Source organism: Hypanus sabinus, chromosome 28 (genome assembly GCF_030144855.1).
Source record: "Hypanus sabinus isolate sHypSab1 chromosome 28, sHypSab1.hap1, whole genome shotgun sequence".
NCBI classification, from domain to species: Eukaryota; Metazoa; Chordata; class Chondrichthyes; order Myliobatiformes; family Dasyatidae; genus Hypanus; species Hypanus sabinus.
In genome coordinates this window covers 33,242,358-33,261,663 of record NC_082733.1, presented here as the reverse complement: position 1 = coordinate 33,261,663, position 19,306 = coordinate 33,242,358, and the positions used below count along the sequence as shown (strand labels likewise).

At 39.1% G+C, this 19,306-nt stretch overlaps 1 protein-coding gene across 2 annotated transcripts in view; it reads left to right on the top strand.

Annotated features, from left to right (window-relative positions):
• The window catches only part of LOC132382567 (monoacylglycerol lipase ABHD2-like), an 85,724-nt gene that overhangs the window by 29,426 nt on the left and 36,992 nt on the right, over window positions 1-19,306 (top strand). For both annotated transcript variants that reach the window (XM_059952898.1, XM_059952897.1), the window contains 2 exons: window positions 15,459-15,634; window positions 16,297-16,464. In XM_059952898.1, the coding sequence (XP_059808881.1) occupies window positions 15,459-15,634; window positions 16,297-16,464 (344 nt within the window). The remainder of the gene's footprint in view (window positions 1-15,458; window positions 15,635-16,296; window positions 16,465-19,306) is intronic.

Here is a 19,306-nt window from a genome sequence, read left to right as displayed (position 1 = left end):
GGTCAGAGGTTTGCCCGTCAGTGTCACCAAAATGAGGGAAAGCCTGACTGAGGAACTGTCCTGCTCTGCTTGGGAAATAATGCAAGAATCGAGAAGGCAGGAGATGGGAGGAGACTGAGAGAAATATATCAGGAAGAGACGGGGAGTTTCCCAAAGACAGTCCTCACCCCCTTCAGAAGAGCCATAAGGTTTAGCTAACTTTAAAAATGTTGAGAAGCTAAATGAAAGCAAAAGTACACAGTGATATACCTATCTCAAGAAATACTTATTATAATGTGGATTTTATATTACTTAGTTGTTATTCTTTATTCACTTACTTACTCCTTTTTCCCCACCAAAATGAGAAAATATATATATATGTATGTAATGTATGTGTGTGTGTGTATATATAGGAGGAGTACACAGGGAAATCTTTTCTGTGTAATGGATTTGTTCATTGACTTTTATGAATACTGCATTGGGGGCCCTCAATTCACAAGTAGGAAGGGGTTATCCCCCACAGCTAGACCTTTCCTCTAGCTCAACGCAGGGTCATCTACTACTCAGCCTTGGAATCACACGTTCATTGCCATTTTTGTTATTATCTGCGTTTCTTGGTTCGTATTTGTTCAGGGAGTAGATCGATTAAGTTTTATTCTAATTTCAATGGTACATTGACAGATAAATACAGATGGCTAAGGACAAGGTAAAATTCATTTCTTTTAATGTCAATGGGCTATTAAATCCAATCAAACGTAAGAGAATTTTATCCAATTTGGAACAATTTGATTCATACTGGGGAAAAATGGTTTAACTAAATAATGCCTCATAGGCCTGACTTTATTTTCACAAATCAATGAATCTGTTGTAAAGTTCTTCCCTTTTGCTTGTTTTTTCTCTCCGCTCTTTTCTATAAGTGTGTACCTCAGATAAATATTTTGTGGAGATTTGTGATATAAATGATTATATGATATATAGGTACAATGTCTGAAACACATCTTATGGAAATGTTGGTTTGATGATGAACTTCAATAAAAAAATAAATTACAAAAAAAAATTTAAAAAAAAGTTTGCAAAGGAACATCTAAACAAGCCTGATGCATTTTGGAAACAAGTCCTGTGGACTGATGAAGTTAAAGTAGAAGTTTTTGGCCGCAATGAGCAAGGGAGAAAAAAAGGGTGCAGAATTTCATGAAAAGAGCACCTTTCCAACTGTTAACCATGGGGATGGATCGATCATGCTTTGGGCTTGTGTTGCAGCCAGTGGCTTGGGGAACATTTCACTGATAGAGGGAAGAATGAATTCAATTAAATACCAGCAAATTCTGGAAGCAAACATCACACCGTCTGTAAAAAAGCTGAAGATAAAAAGCGGATGGCTTCTACAACAGCATAATGATCCTAAACACACCTCAAAATCCACAATGGACTACCTCAAGAGGCGCAAGCTGAAGTTTTAGCCATGGCCCTCACAGTCCCCTGACCTGAACATCATTGAAAATCTATGGATAGACCTCAAAAGAGCAGTGCATGCAAGATGGTCCAAGAATCTCACAGAACCCAGAAGCCTTTTGCAATGAAGAATAGGTGAAAATCCCCCAAGCAGAAAATTGAAAGATTCTTAGCTGGCTACAGAAAGCATTTACGAGCAGTGATACTTGCCAAAGGGGATATTACTAAGTACTGACCATGCAGAGTGCCCAAACTTTTGCTTTTTGCCCTTTTCCTTTTTTATTTTGTAACTGTAAAGGATGGAAATAAAGAGGTAATCTTGTTTAAAATATTAAAGAAATGTGTCATCTTTAACTTTATGCCTTTTGGAAATCAGGTCATCTTTTACTTGCTTAGCTATTAATATAACAGAAATTTTGACCAGGGTTGTCCAAACTTTTGCAAGCCACTGTACATAGTCATTGCTTAACATTAACTTGCTAACTTCAAGATCTTAACTGGCTGTACATTTTGGAACTTCTTGAACATCAGCCATGCATAAAGCTTCCTATTATTATGAACAAGCAGTGTTAGATAGTAATACTGTAAATAAATGGATATTTTCAGTTTGAGTTTGACTTTTTTTATTCTAGGTTGGTTGTCAAATGAAATCCTACTGCTTGTTTTGATCTTTGGATGGTCACTTTTCCCAGTCCCATTTACTCTAATGATTTTCTCCTCCTGATCTAAGCAGAGCTATGATCTTATGAGTTGGCAGTGTTTTTAAATCTTATCCAACTCCTGTGACGCCCAAGTATTTAGCTGAACTACAGTATCAGTGCTATTTCTTCTGATTATTTTTTTAAAGGGATGGAGCTGCATGACTGGCTTAGATCAGAATCAGGTTTGTTATCACTAGTGTATGTCATGAAATCTGTTATTTTGCAACTGCAGTATAGCGAAAGACATAAAAATTACTATTAGTAATAAAAATAAATAATCCAGAAGAGGAATAGGAAGATCATGTTCATGGGTTTATGGACTGTTCAGGAAAATGAAGCCAGAGAGAAGGAGCTGTTCTGAAAAAGTTGAGTATGGATTTAAAGGCTGCTGTACCTCCGATAGCTTAAAGCGGGCATATTCTGGCTGGCGATAGCGATTGCTGCTGCCTTCTTGAGGCACAGGCTTTTGGAGGCTTCATGTTGGACTGTGATGCAAACAGAATGTTTTTCATAATGCATCTGTCGAAATTTGTAAGTATCTTTGGTGACATAACAAATCTCCTTAAGTCTCTAATAAAGTAGAGCTCTTGGTATGCCTTCTTTGTGATTGCTTCAAGTGTTGGGTCCAGGATAGATGTAGAGATAGTTGATGCCCCAGGAACTTGAAGCTGCTCACCCTTTCCAGCACTGACCCCTCAATGTGGACTTGTGGGTTTTCTTGTGCATTTTCTTGACTTCATGCTCTTGAAGTCCACAATCAGTTCCGTGGTTTTGATGACATCAACTGCGAAGTAGTTGTGTCATCATTCAACTAGCCTGTTAATCAGTTCACAGATGAATTGGTTTGCTGAAACATGCTTTTTCTCATTTTTGTGGAGTTAAGTTTTTCAGAACAGTCAAAGATTGGGTTCATGAGGAAATCACTGTATGTGAATGCATTGCTGTCTTGTGGTTGTAAATAGGTAATGATTTCACTGAAAAAATCTGGAGTATGCTTATATGGAGAATACATGTGTATATGAGAGATATATCTACAGGTGGAGGTGTGAACTCAAAGCAATATAGTGCTGTTTAACTTGTACAAGCAAATGTTTTAGTTGCTGCTATAATGGTAATGTGGTAAAACGTGGCAAATTTATTGTTGTTTCAAAATCCAGTTCACAATCTGAGCATTTAATCAGCACAGAGAGATGGATATATTTGAGAATACTTTTAAGCTGGCTTGTCAGGTGAATATATGCAGAAAAGCGAGTTTTGTAAATCTTGGGCATGAAACTTGCGGAGTGGGGAGGGATTGATGGAGAAAGGCCACTGGAAATAAAAGTGAGTATATTGTATCAGTCAAACTGTTTAATTTTGTTTTAATACCAGTTTCCTCTTGGTTATGAACGAATCCTAAATTTAAATGCTGAGTTTTTACTTGAATTTTTTGTACTTTTTAACTGAATAACAAAGTACATAAAAAAATCAAACAATACCAATTTTAATTCTACAGTACTGTAAAACTATGTTTTAGTTTCTAATAGTCATCGACAGAGAAATTCACCCAGTGTACACTGCCGTGCTTGTTTGATTAACTGTAAATGCACAAGTTCAACAGAGACACCTAGTGCAGATAATGGACTTTAAAAGTCCATTTTTAAAAACCAAAATAAAAACAAAATTATCAAAAGTTACATGCAACTGATGCTACTTAAAAATTGTTCACTCAAAGCATGGTGTTTTTTCTAATGGACTCACAACTGTATGCGCTTGTTTGGGAACAGTCTCCTGTCCTACTTAAGTGGCTAAGTGGCCCAAATAAATGAAGGGAGTCTTGGCCATTTTTCGATTAGACTTTGTTCATTAATAGTTGTCCCAAATAAGCAGCTGTCCCAATCATTAACCGGAATCCGCTTTAACTGGAACTTGGTTTAAGACTAAGCATTATTTGTAGGTTTGCCATTGTTAGATCTTCGTTTGCAAAGTCTCAATTCTTCTAGGCTCTGAACTTCAAGGTTTGATAATATTCTCACTGCTGAAAATGTGGTTCCAGGTTCACCTTTCACCCCATTAATGTTCTGGTTTTATGAGAAGAGGAGAGAGGGGTCATTGAGTTTTGTGATCTTTGCATACTGTTGAGCCATGTCCCGCACACCCGACTGAATGTTTAATATCCTTTGCCATTAACTTTATATATGTGTAATTTGAAGTGAACAAAATTATTTCCTGTTTGACCTTAAAATCATATAATTAAAGAGCTTGTCCCAGTTTTTTTAAATCCCATAACATTTTGAGAAAATTACATTTTAATGCTGCCTTTAGTGACTTAACTAATGGCAACTTGGGTACTTTAATTACTGGAGTGGTTCAGCAGTAAACTAATTTCCAAGAAGTTGTGCTCTGCTGTAATTTTAATGGGATGATATAGAATTGCTTTCCTGTTGATGAAAACTTTTGGATGCATGTCTATGCAAAGGGTGTATGATGAAACCACGAGTAAAGAGTGAATGGCAAAAAATGTTAAGTAAAATAAAAAATATGAAAACATTCAGCAGTTTTTCAAGCTCAGATCTTTTGAATGATCTCCATATGTCCAGAAGTTAGTGTTTTTGTGTAATTATGGTTAGTGCATAAATGCTAAATTGAGGCATAAGATCCATCAGTGTAACTCTATATCACATTGTAACACCATCATGTACCAACCCTACTTTATTTAATAATGGATGGGGCCTCATACAGTCTCCGTGCAAGGAAATTAAAAGACATACCTAACTTTGGACAGCACTGCAGTTATTTTAAATTAACCTTAATTACATTGCTTCTGTCAATAGTGCCTGATGCAGCATCTATTATTTAGTAAAGTAGAAGCTAATGTTCTTCCAAGTTGGCATAAATTAAAGACCTGAGATGACAAGCAGTTATTAGGCCTGACATTCAGAGCCTACAATTTAAGCTGTTTCCTCAAATGGTCCTTGATACTGTGACTTCTAATGTTTCATGTAAAGTTACCTAATTTGCTTTTAATCTGATGGCTAGTAGTCAAAAGATAATGTAGTTAATTTGTAAGGCAGTCTGTTAATCAGTTAAAGAATTTTAATGTCCTGGAGTCATACAGCAGCAAAGCAGGTTCTTTATACCACTATGTGCTTAAGGCTGCTTACCAAGTTAAGAGCCATGGTATTACAGGTAAGCTACTAGCATGGTTAGAACATTGGCTAATTATTAGGAGGCAGCAAGTGGGAATAAAAGGATCCTTTTCTGATTGGCTGCTAGTGACAAGTGGTATTCTGCAGGAGTTGGTGTTCGGACTGCTTTTTATGCTATATATCAGTGATTTAGATGATGGAATAGATGGTTTTGTTGCCAAGTTTGCAGATGATATGAAGATTGGTGGAGGGGCAGGTGGTGTTGAGGAAACAGAAAGACTACAGAAGGGCTTAGATTAGGGGAATGGACAAGAAAGTGGCAAATTAAAAAAAATGTTGGAAAATGCACGATCATGCACTTTGGTAAAAGAAATAAATGTGCTGACTGTTTTTCTAAATGGGGAGAAAATCCAAAAATCTGAGATGCAAAGGGGCTTGGGAGTGCTTATGCAGAACACCCTAAAAGTTAACTTGCAGGTTAAGTCAATGGTGAGGAAGGCAAATGCAATGTTAGCACTCAATTCAAGAGGTCTAGAATATAACAGCAGGGATGTGACGCTGAGGCTTTATAAGGTACTGGTGAGGCCTCACCTTGAGTATTGAGAACAGTTTTGGGCTCCTCATCTAAGAAAAGATGTACTAGCATTGAAGAGGGTTCAGATTCTGGGAATGAAAGGGTTATCATATGAGGAATGTTTGAAGGCTCTGGGCCTGTACTTGCTGGAATTTAGAAGGATGGGGGGAGGTGGAATCTCATTGAAGCCTTTTCAATGTTGAAAGGCCTAGACAGAGTAGATGTGGAAAGGGGGAGTCTAGGACAAGAGGGCACAGCCTCAAGATAGAGGGGTGTGTATTTAAAACAGATATGTGGAGAAGTTTCTTGAGCCAGAGGGTGGTGAATTTGTGGATTTTTTTTACCACAGACAGCTGTAGAGGCCAGGTTATTGGGTGTATTTAAGGTGGAGACTTGTTAAGTTCTTGATTGACCACGGCATCAAAACTAGCAGGGAGAAGGCCAGGGAGTGGGACTGAGGAGGGGAAAAAAGGATCAGCCATGATTGAACGGTGGAGTAAACTTGATAGGCCAAATGGCCTAATTCTGCTCCGATGTCTAATGGTCATACGTCCTTGCGAACTTTTTTTGCCCTTCTTCATTAATCTCATTTACCTACATGAGGCCAGTATCCTTCTAATCCTTGCCTATTTAAGTGTCTATCTAAATGCCTTTCAAATATTTCAGTACCGCCTCTGATATCATCCACTCTGTGTATAAATATAACACAGTCCTCAGGTTCCCATTAAAACTCTGCCACTTCATCTTAAACCTGATGCCCTCTTGTTTTTAATGCCTTTACTGTGGAGAGAAAGATTTGGACTATCTACTCTATGTATGTTTCCCATAATCTTACTTTTTTCTATCAGGTCTTATGTATTTCGCGCAGCTAACAATCCACCTTCTGATTCCTCCTACTGAAGTGGATGATCTTACACTTCTCCATATTAAACCCCATGTGCCAGGTTTTTACCCATTTGCTCAACTGAAAATGTTTTTTTTCTCTTTTAGCACAGAAGATTCTACAGATGCTGGAAGTCTTGAACAACACACACAAAATGCTGGAGGATCTCAGCAGGCTAGGCAGCATCTGTGGAGGGGAATAAACAATTGGTGTTTCGGTCTGAGATCCTTCATCAGGACTTGGAGAGAAAGGAGAATAAGCTAAAATGAGAAGGTGGGGGGAAGGGAAGGTGTATGTGGGTAGGTGAAACCAGGTGAGGGGAAGGTGGGTGGGTGGCAGAGGGAGATAATAGGTGGATAAGGTAGAAGGCTCTTTTGTTTAGTCATTGGTTTAAAGAGCCGGTCTCATTGGAAGTGGTTGGTAAGTAATCATTTTCATGTTGGTGAGTAATTTCATTACCGTACATACAAAGAAATCTTTTCCTGAAGAAGGTCGTGGCCCGAAACATCAGCTGTTTAATCCTTTTCATTGGTGCTGCCTGACCTACTGAATTCCTCCAGCATTTTGTGTGTGTTTTGGATTTCCAACACCTGCAGACTTTCTCGTGTTTATGACTTTCTACTTGCAGTTAAAAAATGAATGTGCCATGTAAGGAGCAAACACGAGAAAATCTGCAGATGCTGGAAATTCAACCAACACACACAAAATGCTGGTGGAACACAGCAGGCCAGGCAGCATCTATAAGGAGAAGCATTGTCTCCCTCTGGTGCTCCCCCCCCCCCCTTTCTTTCTCCTGAGGCCTCCTGTCCCATGATCCTTTCCCTTTTCCAGCTCAGTATCACTTTCGCCAATCACCTTCCAGCTCTTAGCTTCATCGCACCCCCTCCGATCTTCTCCTATCATTTTGCATTTCCCCCTCCCCCCACTACTTTCAAATCTCTTACTATCTTTCCTTTCTATTAGTCCTGACGAAGGGTCTCGGCCAGAAATGTCGACAGTGCTTCTTATAGATGCTGCCTGGCCTGCTGTGTTCCACCAGTATTTTGTGTGTGTTGTGCCATGTAAGGCACTGCATCAGTTACAGCAGTTCCCCTAAAGCTCTCTGGCTTTGCGTGTTCCATCTGTTTCAGACATTTATGATGGTGTGCACAAATTGTGTCTTGAATTGCCAGTATGTAGTATTTTTGTCTCACGTGGATCTTGACCAGTGGTTAACTTAATGTTGAACTTTTCGAGGGAAAGGTAGCTTGAGACCTGTTAGTTTGCAAGTATTTAGTGGGTAAATGCTAGATCAATTAATGAAGCAGCAGTACTGAAGTTCATTATGGTTAGGCAAAAGCCAGCAGTTTTCTGGAAATAAAATCACATTTGACATCTGCGGACATGTTTGACATGTCTGATTTGTTTTGATAACTAGATAGGTAAAAATAGAAGAGCATAAGAGAGTAGAATTAAGCCTTTTGGCCCATTGAGTCTGCTCCACCATACCATCATTTGCTGATTTATTATCTCTCTCAACTTCATTCTCCTGCCTTCTCCCCATAACGTTTGATGCCCTGACTGATCAAGAACTTATCAGCCTTTCAAAATACCTAATGATTTTGTCTCCACAGCTGTCTGGGAGCTGTGAATTCCATAGATTCACCAGTGTCTGACAAAAGAAATCCTCATCTCACTCCTAATAGGTTGTCCTTGTATTCTGAGGCTGTGCTGTTTGGTCCTAGACCCTGCACTATAGGAAACATCCTCTCCACCTCCACTCTACATTCGATTTGTCTTTCTGAGGCCTCCATTGGTTAGAGACGACCATGGACATTGTGTCCCAGCTGTGTAGATACGCAAGCCTGGGCAGTATGATATGGAGAGCAAGCTCCCCTTTCCATGCAACTGATGAACCCAAAGGAACGGCAGAGACCAATACAGTTGGGTACCAGCAGCATCGCAGGAGTTGCCAGTCAGCATTGAGCTCAATGAGGGAGTGCCTTAGGGACTCCACCTCCGGATTTTTCCTTCAGGGTTTACTCCTGAAGCCTTCCCCATGAGTGGGTATAGCTGCAAGGCAGCGGAGGTCTAAGATCAGTGTTTTCCTTATCCTAGGTGAGCTGCCTACCATGACCGAAGCAACTGGTTTTAAGGTTCCAGCAACCCACCTTCGCCCTTTCTCCTGTCAGTGGAAACTGTTCCATCGGCCACATGTGAAGGCCAGGAGCTGAACTTGATTGTCAGAGGCTATTTTCAGTACACGCCATTGAGATCACTTTATAGGTAGTGGGAGCTTGTCTCCATTACCATCCCCAGCTATAAAAACCTTAAGAACTATATTCAGTAGGCCTTTCGATAGATTTCTCATTCTTCAGAACACCAGTGAGTACTTGTCTAGAACCATCAAATGTTCCTCATATATTAATCCTTTCATTCTTGGGATAATTCTTCTGAACCTCTTCTGGCCTCTCTCCAATGGCAACACATCCTTTCTTAGATAAGGGGTACACAGCTGCTCACAAAACTCCAAAGCCTTATATAGCCTCAGCATTACATTTAAATTACATTTACAGAACTGTGCAAAAATCTTTGGCACCCTAGATTTTTTATATGAATTTTGTTTTAGATTTTTTTTTGTCTTCTACATCAGTATGTAAGAAGAAAAGAGCAAATTTTAGATTACCAAATATTCATTTTCCAAAAAATTAAATGTTGCAGTGAATGTTTTTATTTTGTTAAAGAAAGTAACATATTAAGTAATGGACCACTTTTCAAATAAAAATTTGATTACTTTGTAGGTATATGATCCAGAACATGATTAAACAAAGACAACAAAGTGATCAATTACATAGTTGAATGAACAGAAATGGGTGTAGAAGGAATCAAACTGGGTGAAGAACAAACAAACTAAAATGTGAGAGTGTGGCAAATGTGACAGTTTAACCTTCAAATCATTAGTTTGTACACCATGGCAAGGGTGAGGTTAGCAACAAGACACATGGTGGTCATTTTGCATCAGCAAGGCCTCTCTCCCAAGCAGAAATTCCATGGCAGACAGGTGTTTCAAGAAGTACTGTCCAGGCCCTTTTGAAGAAGCACAAAGAACAGGCCAGGTTGAGGACCAGAAACACAGTGGACAGCTTGGAATCTGAGTGCAGCAGATGAGAAATGCATCAAACTAATGTCCCTTCTAAATTGGAAGAAGTCCAGCACTGCTTTCAGCTCTGCACTCACAGAAACCACTGGAACCCAAGTATACCTCTTTGCAGTCCGGAGAGGTCTTGTCAGAAGAGATCTTCATAGAAGAGATGCTGCCAAAAAGCCTTTCCTCTGAAGTTGAAACAAAGCCAAGAGACTCATCTACACACAGAAACACAAGCACTGGGGTGCTGAACAATGGCAGCAGGTGCCCTGGACTGAAGAGTCAAAGTTAGGAATTTTTGACTCAACTGGAAACCGTTTGTCTATAGAAGAGCTGTTGAACGCTCCATGGATGAGTGTCTGCAGCCAACACTGAAGCACAGCAGAGGATTCCTGTAAGTTTGGGCTGCACTTCTGCAAATGTAATTGGTTATCTGGTTATCATTAATGGAATCCTCAATGCTGAGAATTACAAGCAGATTCTGATCTGTTACACAATATCATCAGGGGGGCATCTGGTTGGACCCAACTTCATTCTGCAGTGGGATATTGACCCCAAACACATGACCAAGGTCATAAAGAACTGTCTTTAGCAAAAAGAAGAACAAGGGTTCTGGAACAGATGGTATGGTCTCCACAGACCCTGATCTCAACATGATCTAGGCTGTCTAGGATTACCTGGAGAGCCAGAAGCAAGCAAGATGGCCATAATCTGCAGGAGAACTTGGGAAGTCTCCAAGATGCTTTGAACAATGTACCAGCAGATTCTCCTATAAAACTACGACAGTGTGCCTAAAGGAAATGATGCAGTTTTAAAGGCAAAGGATGGTCACAACAAATATTTATTTGATTTAATTTTTTTTTACTGTTTCCAGCTCTTTATAGTGATTTTTTTGATATTTAGAAACTTCCTTTTCATTACTTTTGAAGCATCTTCATTTTACAGATTTTTTTTTAAACGTGCCTAAGACTTTTTCACATTATTGTATATTCTAATCTTATTGAAATGAAATGCTAATGTTGCATTTACCTTCCTTACCACCAGCTCAACCTGCAAGTTACCTTTAGGGAATCATGCACGAGGTCTCCCTAGTCCCTTTGCATCTCCCAATTGCTGAATTTGCTCCCTGTTTAGAAAATAGTTTACACTTTTATTCCTTCTATCAAAGTTGCTTTGACCATTCTCCTAATTTGTCAAAGTCCTTCTGCAGACTCCCTGCTTCCTCAACACTACCTACCCCTCCTCCTATCTTTGTATCATATGCAAACCTGGTCGCAAAGCCACCAATTCCATCATCTAAATCATGTAACATTATGAGAAGCGGTAACAACACTGACACCTGCAGAACACCACTAATCACCAGCAGCTAACCAGGTCGGGCACTCTTTATTCCCACCCCTTGCTTCCTGCCAGTCAACCATGCAAGTATCTGTGCTAGTATTTTTCCTGTAATATTCTTGTTCTTGTTTAGCAGCCTCATGTTTGGTGCCATGCAAAAGATAACTGAAAGTAAGAGTTTGCAGAGTTGCTGAAAGTTAACCAACTAAAATGAAGAATGATTAACAGGAAATAAAACGAAGGTCATTTTTGGGTTGATAAGTTGTTACTTGATGTGCAAGGATCAGAGTAGTTGACAATTAATATTAATAGCTGAAATGATAAAGCAGTGTAATAAATTTAAATCTACTGTCTGTATAAAGGTAACTGGGAATAAGTTGCAAGGCACGCATGAAGAGATGCGTTGTTTGGGTATCAAATTGGTATATGGAATATGACAGTGAGGACTGTTACTCCATTTTGATAGCGGAAATGTTCCTTTAAAATCTTATCGTAAATAAAATGGTTCATCAAGGCCTTTGTGTGGTCTTGTGCACTAACAGTACTTGAGGCGATGAAGATGGTGCCAGTGAACAACACAACCAAGGTCGTGGTTCATAAAACTATTCTGTTATTCAATTCTGTTTACTTCATTTTTTTCTTTTAAATTTCTGCTGCTGTTGGAGCCTGTTTTGGTGGCATGTTTTCAGGCTGACTGAGCGATCTGGCACTTTGCTGTCTCTGAGGAGTTTCGATGAGGCTTTGAGTGAAGTGTGTGGCCTGGATGTCAAGGAGCCTGAAGAAAAAGCGCAAGCCCATGATAGACACTATTTCTAACAAATCCCACAGATTAAAGTGTTGAGGAAGATTGAAAACATCGAGAATGAGAAAGGAAGGTGAGCTGGTGCTCACTGCCATCTACCTGTGAATGACAAAGAGGGACTCTCTCTCCTTGCTTGCTGCTCCCGAAGGAAGGTCTTTCTCACCCTCTCACTCGACATTGCCGGAGTTCTGGGCTTTGGGCAAGATTCAATCAATACGGTTTGTGAATTGGACTCTGTAGCTCACATTATGATGTGCTTCTGGTTGCTGCTTTTTTTGTTACAAGAAAATCTGCAAGTGTCGGAAATCCAAAGCAGCACACACACAAAATGCTGGAGGAACTTAGCAGGCATCTATGGAAAAGTGTAAACGGTCGACGTCTTGGTCCGAGACCCTTCTATTTTTGTGCGATTTTTGATCGGAGCAGATTAGCTCTGCGGCCTGAAGATAATGAGTTGATACAACACTAGATTGAACTGAACTGAGATGAACTGAATATGCCTGGATGGTTCCAATGATTTGTGGTTTGGTGTTTTATATTCTGTGTGTTTTCACTTGTTTTTTGCAATTTGCTCAATTTGGTTTTTTTTTGCACATTGGGAGGTTTGATGTTTTTGTTTGAACAGGTTCCATGGTTTTCTTTCTTAGTTTCGTGACTGTCTGTGGGAAGACAAATCTCAGGGTTGTTTACTGCATACATAGTTTAATACAAAATGTACTTTGAATCTTTGAACCTTTGAATCTTGAAGGTGCAGTGAGTGGTTAGGAATGCAAGTGATATGTTGACTTTTATTGCAAGTATTTTGTGAACTAGAAAGAAACCTTGTATCATTTACACAATTTTAGATTGAACTCATTTGGAGTACTACGTAAAATTGTGCTCTCCATATCTCAGTGAGGTTAAACTTGGAGGCAATGTGATGTAGTTCAGTAATTGCAGTGATTTGATGGATATATAGGGCTGTCATCTGAAGAATTTGCTTACATTCTTGAAGCATGAAGAATGAGAGACAACCTCATTAAAAACAATGAGCAGGACCAATGGATTGGATACTTAGAGGATGTTTCAATTTTTTGGCTACAGAGTTAGACATGTTTCTGGTTAAATTACAGTTGGCCATCCTTATCCGCGAGGGATTGGTTCTGGGACCGCTTGCGAATACCAAAAAACGCGGATGCTCTAGTCTCTTATTCAACCTGTATCAATGCGGTGGACCTTAGGACCCAGTGGAACCCCAGACCTTATTTAACCTGTCTCCTTACGGTGGACATTAGGACTTGGCGGCGGAGCTCTGAATCCGCAGTGTTTCTGTTCATGAAACTAATCATGACCACGATTGAAAATGAAGTGGAAATAATAAAGCGATCGGAAAGAGGTGAAACACCATCAGTCATTGGAAAAGCATTAGGCTACAATCAGTCGACGATCTGACCAATTTTCAAGGATAAAGTGAGAAAGGCCCTGCCCCGATGAAAGCTACAATTATTACTAAGCAATGCAGTGGTTTAATTATTGGGTTTTGGGCTTTTGATCCTCCACATCAACCAGGCACAGATGGAGAGCGTGCTTGGAAGTGATCTGTCAATGGATCGAACTCGGGAACTTTCGTTTCCAAGCCCGGCGCTGAAACATATGTTTAGTGTTTTATATGCATAGAAAGGTAAAATATATACTATATACTAAGACAAACGTTTGACTAACTGACACTAACTATTGGATGGACCTGTTCCGACTTACTTAGTGAGAGAACTTCTGATTTTTTTTTCAATCCTGATCCACGATAACCTGCGCACATCCTCCCGTGTACTTTAAATCATCTCTAGATTACTTATAATACCTAATACAATGTAAATGCTATGTAAAATAGTTGTTATACTGCATTGTTTAGGGAATAATGACAAGAAAAAGAAATGTGTACATGCTTGAACAACAAGTGCTGGAAGAGCACTTCCGGGTTTTCTTGAATCGCAGTTGGTTGAATTCGTGCATACGGAACTCGCGGATAAGGAGAGCTGACTAATTATTTAGTAAGCTGGTGAAATTTCCCCATAGAACCATAGAACATTACAGCACAGAAACAGGCCTTCTGGCCCTTCTTGGCTGTGCCGAACCATTTTTCTGCCTAGTCCCACTGACCTACACCTAGATCATATCCCTCCATACTTCTCTCATCCATGTACCTGTCCAAGTTTTTCTTAAATGTTAAAAGTGAGCCTGCATTTACCACTTCAACTGGCAGTTCATTCTACACTCCCACTACTGTCTGTGTGAAGAAGCTCCCCCTAATGTTCCCTTTAAACTTTTCCCCATTCACCCTTAACCCAAGTCCTCTGGTTTTTTTCTCACAAAGCCTCAGTGGAAAAAGCCTGCTTGCATTCACTCCATCTATGCCCATGATAATTTTATATACCTCTATCAAATCTTCCGTCATTCTTCTACCCTCCAGGGAATAAAGTCCTAACCTATTCAACCTTTCTCTGTAACTCAATTTCTCAAGTCCTGGCAACATTCCTGCAAACCTTCTCTGCACTCTTTCAACCTTATTAATAACCTTCCTGTGATTAGGTGTCCAAAACTGCACACAATACTCCAAATTCAGCCTCACCAATGTCTTATACAACCTCACCATAACAATCCAACTCTTATACTCAATACTTTGATTTATAAAGGCCAGTGTGCCAAAAGCTCTCTTTACGACCCTATCTACCTGTGACATCACTTTTAGGGAATTAAGTATCTGTATTCCCAGATCCCTCTGTTCTACTGTATTCCTTAATGTCCTACCATTTACCTTGTATGTTTTACCTTGGTTTGTCCTTCCAAAGTGCAATCCTTTCCTTTCCTCTCTGGTTTTTTATGCACCTTGGGGATTTTCTAGTCTACCAAGCTATGGATGACGAGAGCTGTGCAATGATTCAATGCTAGGTGATAGATTTTTGGACACTGGAAATTAAGAAATAAAGACTTGGAAGGAAAAGTTAGGTATTTGATTATCTGCTTACCCACCCAATGGATTGATTTTTGCAGTTAGCAGAGTATGTTTGAAATTTCTTGTGGCGTATGTCTCCTGTTACTACTTAATTCATAAGTAGGCAAATAATTTTAGTAAAATTTTACTATATTTCCTTAGTTTAATAAGGTTTTCCTTACTAAAATGATTAATCAGTTTAATAAGGAATACCCAGACTTATGATTAATTAAAAATTCAGTATGGCAACTGAATAAAGATATTACTTTTAGTTTTATTTTATGGGGTCTCTGGAGAATTCACTTTTGAAATGGCAGTGATAAATGAAGAATGAAAAGTTAGACATCTCATAAAATGTCTCTGGATAAGAATAATAGTACTGCTGGCAAAACACTTTCAACTACTGAAATATGTGGGAAGAGGAAGAGATCTGTTTACGTAGAAAATGGGATGTGGAATAATGTGCTTATGAAGGGGCTAGTAATTTTGATGTTTATATTGTTGGACAGATACATTCCACCCCTCATTTGGGGAAAGAGTGGACACGTACAGACAGCTTTATATGGTAAAATGGGACGTGTAAGTTCTCCGCATCCCTATGGTTTACGCAAGTATCTCCCTATGCCAGATGGAGCTACTGCAACCTGGGATCTTTTTGAGCCTTTGGCAGAGCACAACACTGGAGGTAAGTGAAATCAAGTGTGACTGTAGAGCATTTTTGGTGGAATTTTGAATAATTCATACAATCTTCATTCTTCCATCCAAGTATGTAAAAGGAGAAGGGTGACTGATTTGAATTCCGGTTTGTGACCTCTGCTGTTGCAGCAATAAAGTCATTATATTACCTTCTACACAGCAAGATTTGGGAAAGCTGAAAGTAAATTATCATGTGTTTTTTTACTTCTATTCATTATCCAGAAACAACTTAAAAGCTTGGAGTGGTTGCTGAGTAAGGATGCTATTTAATTCACTGAAGCTTTCAGATGAATGGTATGTCAGCTGTAAGTTGACACACAATGCTGGGTAATGCTTTGGTCATACACTGTTAAGGATTCTGATCCCTTTATCCATGAAGGTATTGCTTTTGATAAATTTGATGCATGCACATAGCTCAATGAGCAAAATGCAAAAGTAGTTAAAGATAAGTGGTATATTTTCAAATGAAAGGTAGTAGATTTATGGAATAAATAACTTTCTGTATTGCATATCGGCAGAGGGGACAGAATTAAAGGATATGTGCACAGTCCAGAGGACTTGGTGTCTAGTTCTAGTTCAAATGTCCTTTTTCCTGGAGAAACAAATTTCTTATCAAGCTGTTTAATACCGTGAATTTATTGTATTGGATAGAGGATATTACTATGGTGATTTGTCCTGGGATCGCCAACCACAGTGAAAAGCAGTACATTCGAACGTTTGTCGATTATGCTCAGAAGCACGGATACCGGTGTGCTGTTCTCAACCATCTTGGTGCTTTGCCAAATATTGAACTCACCTCTCCTCGTATGTTTACATACGGTAAGGCAATTTTCACTTACCATTTTCTTGCTACTAGAAACATTTTGCAGAGTTTTCATGAAATATTATGCCATCAATGTGCAGTTACAGAGAATTTAAACATCAGTAATATTCCAATATTTAAGTGAAGCAAAGATTTTGTCATACAATAAAACTTTTATGTTCTGGCAGACTAATGCATTTTGCCAAACTATTGCATTTTCCAAATATTTCTATTAATATTACAACACTTTTAATTCACGTTTTAGATGTTACACAGTACCATAATGAATTTTCCAGTGAACCAGGTAAATTCAAAGGGAGCCTGGGGACAGGAACCCCAGTGAGTGGAAAGCGAATGAGGCAAACAACAACTGTTGAGTAGATGGGAAATTATCTGCAGTACCCCTCACCTCCACCAAAAAAATAATAATGGCCGTAACATTTCCAAATAGATGGATAACAAATGATCAGAGTTTTGTTAATTGGTTGCTGACAATTAATTGCACTAAAGGCAAAGGTGAATATAAAAATTCAAGTTTACATTTTTGCCATAAATTGGTCATTTTTATGGTCACCATTTGTCACATCCACACATGGGTTGTGCAGATAATGGAATGCAGATATCCTTTCTGAACTTGATCTGAAATCTCAGAAGCAAGCTCTACTGATCTCTGTACCATCACCGGTTGGGGGGGGGGGGAGAGGGGGAGGCAGACTCTGGGGAAGAGGATTGCAAAACAAAATTCCCCACCCTCAGAATTGCAGAAATTCTGGTTCAGCAATTCATAGATAAACAAAGCACCTCCATTTGTGGGAGGTAGATGAAGAAGATAAATGATAAAGCAAGTTGGACTGTGTTGCAGTTCTCGATCTCTTTGTCTCATTCTGACTTATTCGAAGAGGAATTTGAAGAGTAGAATGGTCTCGGCCTGAAACATGGACAGTTTATTCCCCTTCATAGGTGTTGCCTGACCTGCTGAGTTCCTCAAGCATTTTGTGGGCATTGTTTTGAAGAGTAGACAAGTCTTTCTCCTATTATGTGGGGATTGAAAGGGAAATGTGTAAATATTCAAGAAAAAACAAATGTAAATTAGACGACTTTCTAAGAGTACTTCTGATGATCCTGCATTTCCAATCACTTGTCATTTTAATTCTCCATTCTACACATAATCTCTCACTTTCATTAGCAGTCTTCCAGAAAGGCTTAATGTAAGCTTGAGAATGATGCTGCACCCAAGTAGGCATGTTAAAGACCCCATAGCTCAAAATTGACTTAAATAATTTCAGAAAATCCATCATTCTGATTTGTCAGAGCAGACCAGTATTAAATTAATGTTGTCCACCTAGTGTTAATTCAGTTTCCCTCTAACTAATCTGCTAAATAGTTACACCATCCTTTTCTTTCAGGTATCCAGCCACTTCTGTGTTCTGGACCTCATTGTTCCAGTACATTTTTCTCCCTCCAAATTAATTTTCTTTTCCTGTGTTTATATTCCTCCTGATTAAAATTATGGCTTTTGAAAGCAATGTGTCACCTGAGCAAACCCTTTGTTTCCGCACTATGATAGACATTTCCTTTACTTTCTCCACTACAATCACCCTTTAGCTTCTTGGAACTTGAAGCACAATTATTTTCTTTCTTTTGCACTTGGAAAATCATCCGATGGAAGATCAGCTTAAAACTTAAAAACTACATTTCTCTCTCCGGAAATGCTGAAGATGTGATCTACAAATTAAAGAGCAGAAGTAGAGCACTAAACCCGTTGAGCTAGTTAAAAGGACCTTGTTCTAATACGCTGAGTATTTCTAGAAAATAGTTTACAATCACTGCTATGTAGAACCCCGATGGGATTGTGGAATGTTGTGTGTGTTCTGGTTTGCTTACCTTGGGAGGGATATTCATATGATTTTTGGATTAGGATTGTGAGTTTGTTGGATGAGAAGCTAAGAAGACTGGACCTATACCCTCAAGTCTAGAAGAATGAGAGATGATTTAACTGGAACACAACAGTGTGGATGCTGGGTTGAAGTTTCCCTTAGCTGGTCTGTCTGGAACAGTCTTAAAATAGAAGCTTGGCCATTTGGGGCTGAAACAAAAAGGAATATCTTCACTTTGAGGCTCATAAATCTTTAGAATTTTGTACACAAGGATTTGGACTCAATCACTGAATATATATTTAAGAGAGAGATTTTTACATATTGGGGGACTTGAGAAATATGGAGCTTGTTCAAGGAAATAGTGCAAAGGTTAAAAAACAATCAGTCATGAATTAACTCGAATTGTGGATCTGCCATCTGAGACTCCAATGTCTGCCTACTCCTTCTGTTTCTTGTGTTATATTAACCTATGCCTACTTGTTTTTACTTATGATTAATTTTTGCTGCTGCCTTAACAAGAATAATACCTATTTTGGAGGCTGGGTTTAGTATAGTCAAATGTTCTCTGCTCCTTAACAGTAAGTTAACAAATTTCAAGACACATGCCGGTGATAATAAACCTGATTCTGATTCTGATATCACAACCCAAAGTCTGGAATATTGCCCTTTTAATTTAGTGGTTGGGCACGCCAGTTGCAGACTGGTTTGAAAGGTTGATCCAAAGCCTGCTGTCTGGTGAGATATAACTAGCTAGCCTATAATCCACTTCCCCATGTGTATACACTCAGTGGTCACTTTATTGGATACACCTGTACACCTGCTCATTATGCAAATATCTAATCAGCCAATTATGTGGCAATAACTCATTGCATAAAAGCATGCAGACATGGTCAAAAGGTTCAGTTGTTCAGATCAAGCACCCAAATAGGGAGGAGATGTGATCTTCGTGACTTTGACCATGGAATTTTTGCTGGTGCCAGAT